The sequence below is a fragment of the Mobula hypostoma genome, chromosome 11, assembly GCF_963921235.1.
Source record: "Mobula hypostoma chromosome 11, sMobHyp1.1, whole genome shotgun sequence".
Lineage (NCBI taxonomy): Eukaryota > Metazoa > Chordata > Chondrichthyes > Myliobatiformes > Myliobatidae > Mobula > Mobula hypostoma.
The window spans coordinates 54,538,751-54,556,241 of record NC_086107.1 but is presented as its reverse complement, the minus strand read 5'-3'; the positions used below and the strand labels follow the sequence as shown (position 1 = coordinate 54,556,241).

Here is a 17,491-nt window from a genome sequence, read left to right as displayed (position 1 = left end):
AGTTAGTGCAATTGTGTTTAACTATGGTCTCTGATTTGATCTCTGGTTTAAGATAGCACCTGTGAAGCACAGGGACGACTTGCTGGCACCAAATGAAACTACTGATTACTTTATTAATGATACTTTTTCTGATAAACGATCACTACAACTAATAGTACATAGAAACATAGAAAATAGGTGCAGGAGTAGGCCATTCGGCCCTTCGAGCTTGCACCGCCATTCAGTATGATCATGGCTGATCATCCAACTCAGAACCCTGCACCAGCTTTCCCTCAATACTCCCTGATCCCTTTAGCCACAAGGGCCATATCTAAGTCCCTCTTAAATATAGCCAATGAACTGGCCTCAACTGTTTCCTGTGGCAGAGAATTCCACAGATTCACCACTCTCTGTGTGAAGAAGTTTTTCCTAATCTCGGTCCTAAAAGGCTTCCCCTTTATCCTCAAACTGTGACCCCTCGTTATCGACTTCCCCAACATCGGGAACAATCTTCCTGCATCTAGCCTGTCCAATCCCTTTAGGATTTTATACGTTTCAATAAGATCCCCCCTCAATCTTCTAAATTCCAACGAGTATGAGCCTAGTTCATCCAGTATTTCATCATATGAAGGTCCTGCCATCCCAGGAATCAATCTGGTGAACCTTCTTTGTACTCCCTCTATGGCAAGGATGTCTTTCCTCAGATTAGGGGACCAAAACTGCACACAATACTCCAGGTGTGGTCTCACCAAGGCCTTGTACAACTGCAGTAGTACCTCCCTGCTCCTGTACTCAAATCCTCTTGCTATAAATGCCAGCATACCATTCGCCTTTTTCACCGCCTGCTGTACCTGCATGCCCACTTTCAATGACTGGTGTATAATGACACCCAGGTCTCGTTACACCTCCCCTTTTCCTAATCGGCCACCATTCAGATAATAATCTGTTTTCCTGTTTTTGCTACCAAAGTGGATAACTTCACATTTATCCACATTAAATTTCATCTGCCATGAATTTGCCCACTCACCTAACCTACGTAACTTTCCTTTGGAATTGAACTTCTGAACCAGCTGTACGACCTAGCATTTATGTGGTATGAACTGAAGACTCGAAGGTGCAGGACAGTTGTGGCATGGTATGTACAGGCCATATCTGGGAATGGCCATTGCTGGACTGGACTTCAAAGCAGCAACACCAAGGCGCCAGGACCCAGGCTTGAGAGTGAGGAACAAGCCAACGTTTGACTGATTTAAGTGCTGGGCCAGATTGGAAAAGTCGTGTATGGGCCGAATCGAGGTGGTGAGACCCAGGCCCAAGAGCATATCAAAGCGGTAGGGCCTGGATCTGAGAGCAAAGAATGACTCGCTGTTTGTCCAATTTAAGTGCTAGGCCAGATTGAAAAGATCAGGGTTTTAGGGCTGGGGCTGAGCTCGCTGCTCACGAGATTTACTTGTCTCTGCGCTGAACTTTTGCAACTAATAGGCTCCTTAATTGGCTGTGACTGTCCTCGTGGCTGAGGACTCCATGTGAAAAACAAAATATATTATCAACTCCATAAGTCAAGAGTGGCATACATCCCCAAAAATGCAAATGCAAAAAGTTTGTTTTCATATTGCATGCAGCACCGCTCTTCAATTCTTTAAAATCCACCATGATAAGAAGACACATGATTACCTTTATGCCATATGAAGCTATTAATTTTTTTTTGCAATACATGATGATGGAAGATACATTTTGAAATAATCAAGACCTAGTGTAAACATAAGTATTTAGATAGTAAACAGATTAAATAACAATAATCTTAAAATGTTATTTTCCGATTGTCTCTGTAAAATTTTATTAATAATTTTAAACAGGTTTTCTAAAATTATTCATATATTTCAATCTGTCTGTGTTATATTTTTATTCACTGTAAAATAAAGAATACACATAAATAAGCAACAGGACTCATCCCTTTTCATTAAAAATAGTCCACAATTATCATTACTAATTCAACAATCAATGATAATCTCTACTCAAAATTTCCATGACAATGCAAAAGAATTTTTTAGAAGACTATTATCAATTTGGTGACATGCTCTCAAAAAGGTTCACCACCCCACCCCAGAATTTATAGGAACAGTTTCCTAATATTAGTGATAGGGAACAATGGTTCCCATTTCCACACTGATTAAGTACACAATTTTGTAGCTACAGTATATTAATGGATATAACATAATTAACATCGTTCAAAGTAAATCTTAAGACCCTGTATTCCTTATAACCAAATATGTATCTTGCCAAGAAAAAACTAAACTTTGCTGCTTTTAAAAGTGTAATTAAGGACTAGAGGAAAGTCTGCACTGACTCTTTTTACAGTACCAGACTCTAACTTGTTTATTATTTTTCATGACCCTGTAAAATATTTATGGTAAATTTCACATTCATCGTGAACTTTATTTTATGTTAACACCTCAATTCCTTTGCTCAAAGGAGCAGCAGAAAAAATGTACAAATACAGGGATCGCTCCCACCGTAATTCCCTTGTCCATTCATCCCTCCACACTAATCTCCCTCCCGCCACTTATTCCTGCAAGTGGCCCAAGTGTTACACCTATCTATTCAATTCCTCCTTCATCTCCTTTCAGGGCCCCAAACAGCTCTTCTATGTGAGGCAACACTTCACCTGTGAATCTCCAGAAGTTGCCTATTGTGTTTGGTTCCCTCAGTGCAGCCTCCTTTACATTGGTGAGACCCGTCATAAATTGGGGGACCGTTTTGTCAAACACCTCCACTCCATCTGCCAAAAGCAGAACTTCCTGCTGGCCAAACATTTTAATTCCGATTCCCATTCCCATTCCAACATGACAGCCTCCTCTTGTGCCACAGTGAGGCTACCTTCAAGGTAGAGGTGCAGCACCTCATTTTCTGTCTGTGATGGCATGAATATCAATTTCTACTTCTAGTAAAAAAAATTCCCCCTCCCTCCCCCTCCTTCTTCTATTCTCCACTCTGGCCTTTTACCTCTTCTCACCAGCCTATCACTTTCCCCGGGTCCCTTCCTCCTTCTCTTTCTCCTATGGTCCGCTCTCCTTTCCCATCAGATTCTTTTTTCTCCAGCCCTTTACCTGTCCCACCCATGTGACTTCACCTAACACATTCTATCTAGCCTCCTTCCCCTACCACCACCTTTTTATTCTGTCATCTAACCCCTTTCATTCCAGTCCTGAAGAAGGGTCTCCCCTGGAACATCGACTGTTCATTCATTTCCATAGATGCTGTCTGACCTGCTGAGTTCTTCCAGCTCTTTGTGTGTGTTGCTTTGGATTTCCAGTATCTGTAGACTTTCTTATGTTGATAATGATTTATATCTATCTTCCCTTCAATAAATCTCATGTATTAATTTATATTTAAAATATTGTGGTTTAAGTAATAATTAGTAATACCAGTGAAAGATTGGTTCCATACCTGTGCTACAGTTTCACAAGTAACGGTCACTTCCATCTTTTGCTGAGTTAAACAGTTCAGCTCTCCAATTATGGCTCCACTGCTCCTGTAATCTGTGAAGGTGGGCTTGGCTTTGTCTGGCAGATAATCATCTTCATCTTCATCATCGTCTATATCTAGGCCTTTACTGCTGGTTCCAAGTGAGGGTTTGACACCATGAAGCTATTAAACATGGGGCAAACAGGTTAATTAGCAATCTTTCCACAAAGTGACAAATGTAAACTAAGTATTAATTGAAGGACCAAAATACTTGGATATTAAGATGGTTGGTTCAGGATTATTTGTAGCAAACCCCAGTCTCAGTTATGTCCTCTACCATTGTATTAACAGAAGCATGATAATTCCATAGGCTCTGGGGAAAAATGTAAGTTAGCCATATCACTACATTCTTCATTTTAGTGAAGAAAATTTTAAGGTGGTCAGAACAAGTGAAGTCAGTGCAATAATCTCAACAAAAATTGATAAACTATTTTGAACCTAATAACAATGTTTAAAATCCCATAAGCATTTCACTTGCATGAAATAGTCTGAAATAAAAAATAGATATTGTTGGCATTAATGGTGACAAAACTGATTGAACATTTTAGACTTTTTTATTTAAAAATTGGACAGAAAGCCAATGATAGTGACATTACTGGAGATGAGCAACCATCTGTCTCACAATTAACTGTCAGAGAATTTTTTTTCATTGTGTTTGTGCTAACGGAGACAGCTAAATATGTGTGGATATTGCAAATGATTATAAGCAACAAGTTGCACCAGATCCTAGTGTCTGCATATGATTATAATTTGGTTCTGCAAATAAAATTTAAATGAACCTTGCATTAGTAGTTTATTCCAAGATCTGGGCTGCTAACTCAATTGCAATGTTATTACCAGCTTTCCTTTCTTTGTTTTTCCTTCTCCCTCAGCCTTCTTCCCCATTACGTGGCATGAGGACTTAAGCCTTCAGAGACACAGTTAAGGAAACTTAGTCCCTGCCTATAGATTCAGCTTTGTTAGATGCAATACATGGAAATTGTCCATCTGTGTTGATGCCATTTCTGCCATTTCCTCGCTATCTTTTTGCATGTGGCCAGCAAAGCGATGACCCTGTCTATTGTTGTCTATCTAAATGTCACTTAAATGTAATGACTTGATATGACTCATCCACCTTTTCTGACAGGAATATGTGTAGTCCGTGAATCCACTGTTAAAGTCAAAAGACTGTATAATTGAATAATCAATATATGTTAGTGGACAGCTCAGTAACTTAAATCAGTGGAGCAAACTGAAAAACATGGTATGCCAGATCCAGTTTGAAAAGCTACTTAGATTTTAATTCCATCTGATTCCAAATTCACTTGCTTCTCCATGTTAAAATTACATTGCATAGGCACTGCCATTATCATATTTCTATTCTGATTTTTTCTCCTCTATCTTCCAATATCCCGAATGCCTTCTTTCTTTGTCTCTTCCTTTTTTTCTCTACTTCAAACATGATCATTCAAGCTTCTCATACTTGGTAATCACTAGATTTAGTCCACTTGAATTTCTGATGAAAGTAACCCCCTACCCCAGATTGTTGAGAGGCAAGATGCTGAATATTTTGTCAGGAATAAATTGCTATATTTCTTGTTGTATGTGGTCTTTGTCAGCATCTGTATGACTTGAGCATTACTTACCAGTTCTCAGTCTATGGCAGAACATTAGTATCAACTGCTACGTTCTTTGAGGAGTTGTAAACAGAATTGAACTTTAGGCACATCATCAGTAAAAATCCCCAATTCTGATCTTACCACAAAGAGAACGCAATTAGTATAGCAGCTAAAAATAGTCAGGTCTAGGATTCAGTCATTAAGAAATTCCTCAATAATAATGTCTTGGTATGAAATAATTAATATCTAACTATCAGAGCTGTCTTATTGTGAGTAAAAGGTTTAACTCCAGTCAATCAAAGATAGACTTAGTAATCACTTTTTTTTTGGTACACCTGCTCGTTCATGCAAATATCTAATCAGCCAATCATGTGGCAGCAACTCAATGCATTAAAGCATGTAGATATAGCCAAGCAGTTCAATTGTTCAGACCAAACATCAGAATGGGTAAGAGAGGTGACTTTGACTGTGGAATGATTGTTGGCTTGTGTACCTCAGAAACTGCTGATCTTCTGAGATTTTCTATACACAGCCTCTAGAATTTACAGAGATTGGTGTGAAAACCAAAAAAAAACATCCAGTGAGTGGCAGTTCAGCGGGCAAAAAAGCTTTGTTAATGAGAGGTCAGAGGAGAATGGTCGGACTGGTTCAAGCAGACAGGAAGTAGTACAGTAACTCAAATAATCAAGTGTTCCAACAGTGGTGTGCAGAAGAGCACCTCTGAATGCACAACACGTCGAAACTTGAAATGGATGGGCTGTACAGTGGCATGTTACCATAAACATACACTCAGTGGCCACTTTATTAGGTACAGGAGTGTATATTTTCATTTTGTTCTTCAATTTTAGCAGCACCCTTTGATGCCCCATTTAGTCAACTGATATGAACTGGAATTCACTGGACCTTTTGAAACTCATATCTTGTCTTGTCAACAGTTTGTAAGCGAGCACAAAGAGAAATGATGGAAGAACTAAGCCAGTCCGATAGCATCCATGAAAAGAGAAAAGAATTAATGCTTCAGGTTGAAGATTTTTCATCAGAACTGAATCATTGAACTGGAGGAGAGCAAGGGTAGCATGATTACAGCATCCTTCATCAACCCACTGATGATTGAGAAAAGATAGATCAATACCAGATAATTAGTTAGATTGGATTTGTTCTGCGTGTGGTGAAAAATTATTTTTTGATTTTACTTTTGAGATGTTTAGCTATAATTTTAAAATGATGCCCTTGTTTGTATATGTCCCTCAAGTAAAGATTTGTCATTATCTACCCCATCTAATCTTTCAATTTATTGTTGTTAATTAATATAGTTAATAAAATTGCATTTCAAACTGAGTCCTGATGAAGGGTCTCTGCCCAAAAGGTCAACTGTACTCTTTTCCATTAATGCTGCCTGGCCTGCAGAGTTCCTCCAGTATTTTGTGTGTGTTGCTTGGATTTCCAGTATCTGATGCTCCCTACCACTTTGATATTTTACAGTTACTTGGTACTAACCAGCTCATTATCCCTAAGGAGATTATATCCCTCTAAAGTTTCACCTCTTGATTTAGTCAGTTATACAGTGAAAAAACAGATGCTTCATCCCAACTCATCCAAGCCTACATATGTACCTTCCTCAGCTAGTCCCCCATTTGCCTGCATTTGGCCCATATCCCCCTAAACCTTGTCTATCCATAAGCTTGTTCAAATGTGTTCTAAACATTGTAATTATACCTGCCTCTGCATCATCCTCTGGCAGCTCATTCCATATATCCACCACCTTCTGTGTAAAAAAAACTTCCCTCTCAAGTCCAATTTAAATCGTTCCCCTCTCACCTTAAACCTTTTCCCTCTGGTTTTAGACTCCCCTATCATGGAAAACTGACTATGACTATCCACTTTATCTATGTCCCTCGTGATGTTATAAATATATACAAGGTCATCAACTTTGCTGCAGGAAAAAAAATCCCAGCCTATCTTCTTATAGTATGGCAATGAAAACTGCAATATTCCAGATGCAGTCTCACCAATGTCCTATATAGCAATAATATGGCATTCCAAGATGTTTCAGAACTGTACCATTATTCACTCTTCTTCCCAGACATTGCTCAACTTACTGAATATACCTACTCTTTTCTTCTATTTCAGATTTTCGGTACCTGTTTTGTGCTTAAGATTTCCAGCATATTCTCCCTTTCCTATTTACATTTCTTGCAGATCCATCAGCTGGAAATTCACAAGACCTCATTGCCCGCCCTATATGGCCACAGAACCATTAGTTCTTTCCACCTTGCCCATCTTGACAATTTAAAATACGTATTTTGAAATCTTCCTACTTCATCAAACCAAACTATTAACTTAGATTCCTTCTAACAAATGCTTTTTGATCTACTAAGTTTCTCCAACTTTTTCTAATTTTATCATTGAAATTTTTGTCTATGCTGTAGATGACACCAGGCCTCCATTATTTGACAGAATGCAATTAAGTGGTGAAATCAAAGGCAAAATGTCAGAAGTCCTGTCCGGCCATCTAATAAAAAGAGAGAGAGAGAGCACAATAAATGAGGAAAGAAAAATGATAAGGGGAACATATCAGTACAGATCATCAGGGAACCTGACAGAATTTTAAGGGATAGTGTTGGTATGTTTGTGGTGACATGAAATATGACATAGGCTTGAAATCACTCCTTATAGAAACTGCTCACACTGATCACCGAATCATATATTAAGTTAGATTCAAGCTTTAATAAAACCTTAATAGAAAGCACTTTCAATGGGTTCTTGCTTAATGCTCTCACACTAGTTTGCCAAGACTTTGAAATGAACAACTATTGGCTAAACTGATTTCCCTGGAGTAAAGGTTGAGGACGGGTTTTTCCACACAGAGGGTCATGGGTAGACAGAACGAGCTGCTAGAAGTAGTGGTAGAGGCAAGTACAATTCATCATCATCATCAGGTGCCATGCCCAGTTTGAGCTTTGACTGCCATGACCCACACACTCCTGTTTCGGGTCAAGTGGATCAATTCATTGGTATTCATTTCCAGTTCTCTGGCTGCTGTCTCCATCATCATTTGTCTTTGTCTTCCTCTTGCTTTCTTCCTTTCAATCTTTCCCATAATTACCGTGCATTCTAACTCCTCTTTCCTAATCACATGTCCAATGAAGTTATGTTGCCTTTTCATGATCTCATACATTATTTCTCTTTTTGTGTTTGCTCTGTTCATGACATCCTCACTAGATATTCGTTTCGTCCATGATATTCTTTGCATCCTCCTCAAAAAACACATCTCTGCTGCTACAATTCATTTCTTCATGTTACTAGATATTGTCCAACTTTCTGAGCCATATAACATAATTGGATAAACGTAACATTTCAGTACTCTGAGGTGGGTTGTCATGCCTAATTTAGTATTGGTCAGTATACTCTTCATTCTTGTAAAGGTGTCTTTTGCCATCCCTATTCTTCTTTTGATGTCCAAGTTGCACCTGCCATCTGATGTAAGGGAAGAAAACACGCCCTTGTCTAACACCTCTCTAGATTTTCGTAAACTGACTCACTTCTCCATCTATTCTTACAGTGGCGGTTTGTTCCCAGTACAGATTTCTGATTTGGCGGAGGTCTTTCGAATCTAGATCTAGAGTTTCCTGTAATATTTCAAATAACTTATTGTGCTTCACTTTATCAAATGCTTTTGTGTAGTTGATAAAACAAACAGACAAATCTTTTTGCACTTGAATAGCTCGTTCTGATAATATGCTTAACATCAATATTGCGTTTCTTGTACCTTTGTCTTTCACAAAGCCACATTGCTCTTTGCCAATTTCAGTTTGTATCTTACTTTTAGCTCTTGTCATCAAAATTCTTAGAAGTATCTTGGGGATATGACTCATTAAACTTATGGTCTTATGTAATTCACATTTTATTGCTCCAGCTTTCTTAGGAACAGTGATAAATACTGATTTTTTAAAATCTTTTCTGGTATTATTCCAGTCTCATAAATTTTATTGATTAAATCGGTAATTTTTTCAATTCCATAATCTTCAAGGGTGATAATTTGTTCTATTACTAATTCATCAGGACCTGCTGCCTTTCCTTTCTTCATCTTATTTATTACATTATAAACTTCAGATTTTAAAATACTTGGACCTTCAATGTTTTTCTTAATTTCTGGTTTTTCGCCTCGATCGTCTTCAAACAATTCCTGAATATACTCAGTCCATCTGTTCATAATCTCATCTTTTTCCATGATAATGGTACCATCCTTTGCTTTCAAACATCCACCTGAAGGACAGAGGAGCTTTTTACCAGTGATATTCTTGATTTGTTGATGTAGCCTTTTTGGATCAGTAAGAGGGATTCTTTCTATTTGCTCGCATTCCTGGTTTAACCATTCTTCTTTGGCTTTTTGACATAAGCTTTTAACTTTTTTTATCTAAGGACTTATATTCTATAGGATTTGCTTTCTTCCGTCTCCTTTCTTCCATTAGATTTCTGATTTCGTCTGTCATCCATTTATTCTTTGTGTTTTTTTTCTTTTTTAGGAATCACTGACTTTGCTGATTCTACCAAGGCATCCTTTAGAGAGTTAAATTTCATTTCTACATGATTGCTATAATCTTCAAGAGATTCTATTTCTAGACTTTGAAATCATTCCTTATTTCAATTGTAAATTTTTGTCTTAAGTTTTCTTCTTTAATTAATTTCAAGTAGTCAAGGGATTGTTCAGGCTTTTGCTTCTTTAGTTTTTTAAGTTTTACTTTTACATGATATACTACTGGGTTATGGTCACTAATACAGTCTGCACCTGGAAATGTTTTGCATTGAGTTACTGAGTTTCTAAATCTTTCGTTTATAGTAATAAAGTCAATTTGATTCCTAGTGTTATCACCTGGACTTTTCCAGGTCCACAAGCGTCTTGGATGGTTTTTAAAGTAGGTATTCATAATGACCTGATTATTCATCTTTCACCATTCTACCCATTTCTCACTGCTTTCATTTCTTTCCCCTAGTCCAAATTTTCCCATGGTATTTCCACCAGCACCTTGTTCTACTTTAGCATTTAGATCTCCCATGACAATAACAATATCTCGAGATTTGCATCCATTCTTTGCTTGTTCAAGTTCTTCATAGAATTTATCTATATCTTCATTTGTTCCATCTGCTGTTGGTGCATATATATGTATAATTGCTAAATCAAATGTTTGTCCTCTGAATCTAACAAGGTGCACTCTTTCCGATATTGCCCAATGTCCTAAAACACTTTTTGCCATGTTTTCATCCATTAGAATTCCTACTCCATTAGTATGGGATGTTCCACAAGAATAAAATAGTGGTTTACTTCTAACCTGACATGTTCCAGTACCTATCCAATGAACATCGCTAATTCCCATGATGTCAATCTTCACTCTTTCCATTTCATTTATCACATTGTCCAATCTTCCTGCTTGATATAGGGTTCTTACATTCCAAGTGGCAATAATTTTCTTTTGTGTTACCTGAATTTTATGACCAGTAGCTTGATGCTGGCCAGAATCAACCCTACCGAGCGAAGCATCTTTAGACACAAAATAATCTGCAGATGCTGTGACCAAAGCAACACCTTCAGTACACTGGATGAACTCAGCAGGTTGGGCAGCATCAGTTAGAAATGATGAGTTGTCGTTTCGGGCCGGAACCCTTCAAAGGGTTCTGACGAAGGGTTCCGGCCCAAAACGCCGACTTATCGTTTCTAACTGATGCTGCCCGTGTCATGATGCGGATCGGGGTCCCTTTAAATTTACTTTGTTTATGTTACGATCCGGACCGTTGATTCCCTGTTTTCCCGTGTCCCTCGGCCTTGGTGATTGGAGGCAATTTACTCTCGGTTGAACTGTTAGTTTATAGTCTCCGCTTGCAGCCGTTCGGCGCGGGAGTGTCTGCAAAGTCACTAAAGGTACGGCCTGCCAATGTCATCTGGCTGGAGCAAGCCTAGTCTCCGTCTGAAACGAGTGCTGGTAATTCGCCTTTCCTCACCAGAGCACTCCTGTCAGGTTACCTCGCCAAAGTGAGCCTGCAAAGTTTCCTCACCGAGCTGGGTCCGTCAGTTAACCCGCCGGAGGGAATCAAGAACCGCTGTTTACTGTTCCCGGGTCGAGTCGAGAGCTCGCCACTACCCGGAGGCTCCAAGTCATGTCCTGGCTCCGGGGACACCCAAGTACCAAGCCAAGTCCTGGCCCCGGCAGCATCCAAGTTCCGAGTCAAGTCCCAGCCCTGTGGCATCCAAGCTCCGAGTCAAGTCCTGGCCCTGGCGGCATCCAAGTACCGAGTCAAGTCCCGGCCCTTTGGCATCCAAGCTCCGAGTCAAGTCCTGGCCCTGGCGGCATCCAAGTTCCGAGTCGAGTCCTGGTCCTGGCGGCATCCAAGTACCGAGTCAAGTCCCGGCCCTTTGGCATCCAAGCTCCGAGTCAAGTCCTGGCCCTGGTGGCATCCAAGTTCCGAGTCGAGTCCTGGTCCTGGCGGCATCCAAGTTCCGAGTCAAGTCCTGGCCCTGGCGGCTTCCAAGTTCCAAGTCAAGTCCTGGCCCTGGCGGTCTGTGATTCCTGTCCTACCCCCCTGTCTGAATCCCTTCTCTGCCCCTCTCGCCTCTAGCCTTCATCTGCAGCCCTCACCTGCATTTCGGTGTAGTTCTATCACCGGAACTAGATAGATCTGGTGTTCTTTCATGTTGGTCTTGTCTTGTCCTCGCCTCCGTGGGGTAAGTCAGGCCATCTTGCCGTTGCCCCGCGGAGGGTCATGTCTTGTCCTCACCTCCATGGGGTAAATCTGGCCGACTTGCCGTTGCCCCGCGGGGGGTCATGTCTTGTCTTATCTTGTCTTCGCCTCTGTGGGGTAAGTCAGGCCGACTTGCTGTTGCCCCTTGGGGGGTCATGAGTCCCGGCCCTATGTCCTGTACCCAAGGAGGGGTCTCAGCTCTCTGTTCTGTGTGTGAGTCCTGGCCCTATGTCCTGTATCCAAGGAGGGGTCCCGACTCTGTGTTCTGTGTATGTGTTCATGGTTCCATGTACCTGCTCTCCCGAGACCGAGGCTCTGTTTTTCCATGTTCCTCCTCTCCCTAGCCCATGTCATGTCCATGCCTGGTTCTGGGGTCTGAGCCCGAGGCAAGACCCAGGTACTGGGTCCTTGCCCAGTCCCTGGCTCAGAGTCCATACCCTAGCCTCTTCATGTCTCTTCTAGTTCTGGGATCCTATTCCGAGTCCAAGCCCAGACCCTTGTCCCAGCCTAGTCATAGTCCTGAGTCCTTGTCCAGTTCGCTATTTCCTGCTCCTGCCTGGCTCTCCTGGTATCGAACAATAAACTAAATATTATTAACCTCACAAGATGTGTCTTGCATTTGGGTCCACCCTTGCTCCCAATGCCCCACCGTTGTGACAGCCCGACCTGTTGAGTTCATCCAGCGTACTGAAAGTGAAGCATCTTTAGAGTTGCCTTGAAGATCCTCCTGATGCTGTTATTGTGTGATACATTTTGTGAGTTTGACCATGGTTTTCTTAGCAAATAGCAACGGTGATTTGCTATTGCCTACCATTGGGCGAACTAAAGAAATCGCCATTTCTCTTCCCAAATGTTCATCCACTGTACTATAGTCGTTGACATTTGAGGTCGTAGCTCATCCGCCTTCTCCATCATAAGTTCAGTTGCTAAACCTGCTGGATCTGCTGTTAGCCTTCATTCGTATCCCCAATCAGAGCCTCATCACTGGTTGTAGTTTAGGGTCATACCCAGGACTCAAGTACAATTACAGCATTTAGGTCTTTCAGCTTTTTAAACACCTTCTCCTTTGTAATAGTAACTGCACTCATTTCTCTTCCGTCACACCCTTCAGCATTTGACACACTGCTAGCATCTTCCACAGTGGAGACTGATGCAAAGTACTCATTTAGTTCATCAGCCAGCTCCTTGTCCCCATTAATACTTCTCCGGCCTCATTTTTGATATACTACATCAACTCTCAACTCTCTTATTTTTTTACATACTTGAAAAAGCTTTTATTGTCTGTGAGCCTGCTTTCATATTTCATCTTTTCCCTCCCAATGACTCTTTTAGTTGCTCTCTGTAGATTTTTAAAAAGTTTCCCAATCCTCTACTTTCCCACTAATTTTTGCTTGTTGTATATGCTTTCTTTTGCCTTTACATTATCTTTGACTTCCCTTGTCAGCCACGGTTGTATTATTTTGCTATTTGAGTATTTCTTTATTTTTGGAATACATCTGTCCTGCACTTGCTCCATTTCCCCCAGAAACTACCACTATTGCTGCTCTGTTGTCATCCCTGCCAGTATCTCCTTTCATTTACTTTGGCCAACTCCTCTCTCATACCACTGTAATTTCCTTTACTCCACTGAAACACTGCTAAGTCAGACTTTACTTTCTCCCTTTCAAATTTCAAGTTGAACTCAATCATACTGTGATCACTGTCTCCTAAAGGTTCTTTTACCTTAAGCTCCTGAATCACCTGCAATTCATTACATAACACCCACTCCAGTATAGCTGATTCCCTAGTATGCTCAACAACAAACTGCTCTAAAAAGCCATCTCGTAGGCATTCAACAAACTTACTCTCTTGAGATCAATCCATTACCAACCTGATATTCCCCAACCAACCTGCATGTTGAAAACTCCCATGACTAACATGACATTGCCCTTTTGACAAACCTTTTCTATTTCCTGTTGTAATCTTTGCTACCCTTTTTGATTCTGCACCCCTAATGCACTGATACTCATCATCTGCCTGCCCTTCCCTGACAGTCTGACTGCTTTTTTACCATCTGTCCTATCCTAAGTCCCTTCACTCCAGTTCCCGACCCCTGCCAAACTAGTTTAAACCCTCCCCAACAGCTCTAACAAACTTGCCCACAAAAATATTGGTCCTCCTTGGGTTCAGGTGCAACCTGTCACTTTTGCACAGGTTATACCTCCGCCAGAAGAGATCCCAGTGATCTAAGAACCTGAAGCTCTGCCCCCTGCATCAGCTTCTCAGCCACTCCAGTGAGTACAGGGCCAGATCATCCTGTTTCTACCCTCACTGGTGCGTGGCACAGGCAGCAATTCAGAAATTACTACTCTGGAGGTCCTGCTTCTCAGCTTTCTGCCTACCTCTCTAACATGTGGCTCATGATGGAATCCCCTTTGGATGCTGGAAATTAAAGGATGATCCGTTCAATATAGAAGCTGGCAAATACAAGGTCAGAAAAGGAGACCCAATATACTGTTTCTGACTGGGCAGAGCAAGGATGCAAGGAAAAGTGCAAGAAATACAGATATTGTTTTAGATTACTGTTTATTATGTACAGAGAAATCCATGGTTAAAGAAAAAGGATAAACAGCTCAAAGACCCTGATTAAGTTTGACTAACTGATATTATCTAATCCTCTGAAGTTTATCATGTAAAAAGACTCACATGTTTTTTAATTTGTTTGGTTACAAATTTCCCAGATTTCACTAAATACAAATGGGACTGGTGTTAGAGAAAAACAAATATGTAAGAGCTACAAATATGGACCCCTCCAATAACATTGTCAAGAAGGTGAAAGCTTCTTGGTAGAATTGGAGTTTGGACAGTATTGTCAAAGAAATCACGCAGAACAACTGCAGTGCACCTGTAAATAATATACGCTGCACCAGCAAGTGAGATGCAGCCACAGTGCTCCTTTGGTGGAGAAACTAAACACTTAAGGCGCTCAATCAAGTGTCAATCAAGTTGGCCATTAAGAATGCAGATGAGTGTAGTTGGAAATGTTCTTAGCCTGCCATCAACCTCTTGACTTGTGTCTTGTAAATAGTGGAAAACTTTGGTCAGACTGGAAGTGAGTTATTCTTCCAAAGAGACAATGAATTATGGATCAGAGCAGTGGCAATATGCCAATTGGTAATTGGTTTCATTATTGTCACCAAGATACAGTGAAAAGTTTTTGTTTGCCTGCCATCCACATAAGATCAGCCAATACATGAGTAAATCAAAGTAGTACGAAAGGCACAAAAAAAGCACAATGAAGAATATAGGGTTAAATTTACAGAGTAAGTGCAGATCGACAGATGCCATGATGAGGCATATTGAGGGTGCAAAGCGAGAATGACTGGGTGGGAGGACTCCTTGATTTTGTTGGTACTTTCCCAAGGAAGCAGGAATTGTAGACAGAATCTGTGGGAAGGGGGAGGGAAGAGTTTGTTTTTAATGAGATAATGAGCTAGTTTTGCAACTCTCTGTAATTTTTGAGGTCTAGGACAGAACAAACTGTGTTGCATCCAGATTGGATGCTTTCAATAAAAGTTGGTGAGGGTCATCAGGGGCATGCCAAATTTTCTTCCTCTAAGAACACGATAAGACGTAGGAGCAGAATTGGGCCACTTGGCCCATCAAGTCTGCTCTGACATTCTATTGTGGCTGGTTTATTATCTTTCTCAACCTCACCCTCCTGCCTTCTCTCCGTAACATTTGATGCCCTGACTAATCAAGAAGATATCAACTTCTGCATTAAATATGCTCAATGACTTGGCCTCCACAGCCATCCGTGACAATGAATTCCACAGATTCGCCACCCTCTGGCTAAAGAAATTTCTCATCTTTGTTCTAAACAGATGTCCCTCTATCCTCCAGTCCTAGACTCACCCTCTGGGAAACACCCTCTCCACATCCACTCTAGGCTCTTCAATATTCGATAGGTATCAATGAGAGCTCCTCCCCCTCCATTCTTCTAAACTCCAGTGAGTACAGGACCAGAGGTATTAAACACTCCTCATATGTTAACCCTTTCATGACTAGAATAACTCTTGCGAATCTCCTCTGGACCCTCTGCAATGCAAGCACATCTTTTCTTAGATAAGGGGTCCAAAGCTGCTCGCATTACCCCAGATGTGGCCTCAGCATTACATCCTTGCTCTTATATTCGAGTTCACGTGAGATGAATGCTGTTCTGTGGAAATCGAGTCAATGGTGGGCTCTCTTGGCCATCACACCCATGTGGTTGGATAAGGACAAACTGGTGATATTTACAACTCAGAAATTTAAACTCTCAACCATCTCCAGCTCACTGCTACTGATACAAACAGGGGTGCGTACTCCAACGCACTTTCTGAAGTCAAAGATCAGCTCTTTCATTTTACTGACACTGTGGGAGAAGTTGTTGTTTTGATACCATGCCATTCAACTGTCTATTTCTTTCCTGTACTCCATCTCACCATTGTTTGAGATCAGGCCCGCTATGGTAGTTTCACCTGCAGACTTGTAAATGAAGCTAGAGCAGAATTTGGCCACAGAGAGTGTATACAGAGAAAAGTAAGAGACTGAGGGCACAGTTCAAATTGTCAGTAAGACTGACTTCCATGATAGTGGAGATACAAGCAGAGTAGGCCCCAGTCACTTCTGCACTTGCAGACTGGGCTCTACCAACTTTCAGTTATCTTGTGGCAATTATTTCTGACATGTATCTGTTACAGTATCTGTGAGGATTCCATGTAGATTTTTTCCTCGTTAGTTCAAAATGACAATATGGCAATCAGGATTTGGCCACCTTGGTTGCTATTTTTGTTGATGGACATCAGCATTCTGAAACCAGAATACACTTTGCCTCTCTCATTGCTTCACCTAACTAGTGTTTGTGTCGCGAAACCCGTGACGGAAATAAAGAACCAGCAGTGATGGAAAATACTTTGGAGTCCAGTATTGCTATAAACTAATAATATTTATTAGTAACTACACAATACAGTAATATAAATGTAGATAAATCAAACAGGTTAGCAATGATTATATAAAAGTAAGTGTGGAATATATACGTATGAAAAACCAAGCTTCTTTGCATCTGGGGTAAAAAGATACAGCCTTACGATGATGAGTAAAGTTCAGTTCAGTTCAGTTCGTGGTATTGAGTTGAGTAGTGATGGAGAGAGACAGAGGGAGAGATTTGAGTCTTCAGGTGAGCTGACGCTGTCGATCTTCTCGTTGTCCTCCGAAATCCTTTCAAAGTCATCGACTGTGACTCTAACAAAGGGGACCGATTTTCAGTGGTGGAGCTATCCCCCGGGTGAGGGTGGACACATGGACAACTCCCCACCAGTTAACCATTTTCCTCTTTCCACTGTTAGAGCGATGGATCGATCCACCTGATCGATCTTCCAAAACCCACTTTTCCTGTGGGCACAACAATGCTCAGTGTCCAAACATGTGTCTGAGGTCTGTATCATCTGACCTCCTATTTTATCTTCCCGTACTGAGTATCAACTGTCATTCAAATAACTCTTCCTTCCTCTCTGTGAAGAAATGCACAAGCAGGCAAAAAAGTCCTTGAAAAAGTATCAACAACCTGCCTTCGGCCACCATAGCAACTTTCGAGCTGCTCGGTGCCATCTCTCTCCAACTCAGCAGACATCCAA

At 40.9% G+C, this 17,491-nt stretch overlaps 1 protein-coding gene across 2 annotated transcripts in view; it reads right to left on the bottom strand.

Moving 5' to 3' along the window:
• The window catches only part of LOC134354289 (sodium/hydrogen exchanger 11-like), a 110,450-nt gene that overhangs the window by 17,482 nt on the left and 75,477 nt on the right, over positions 1–17,491 (bottom strand). For both annotated transcript variants that reach the window (XM_063063215.1, XM_063063214.1), the window contains exon 5: positions 3,427–3,627. In XM_063063215.1, the coding sequence (XP_062919285.1) occupies positions 3,427–3,627 (201 nt within the window). The remainder of the gene's footprint in view (positions 1–3,426; positions 3,628–17,491) is intronic.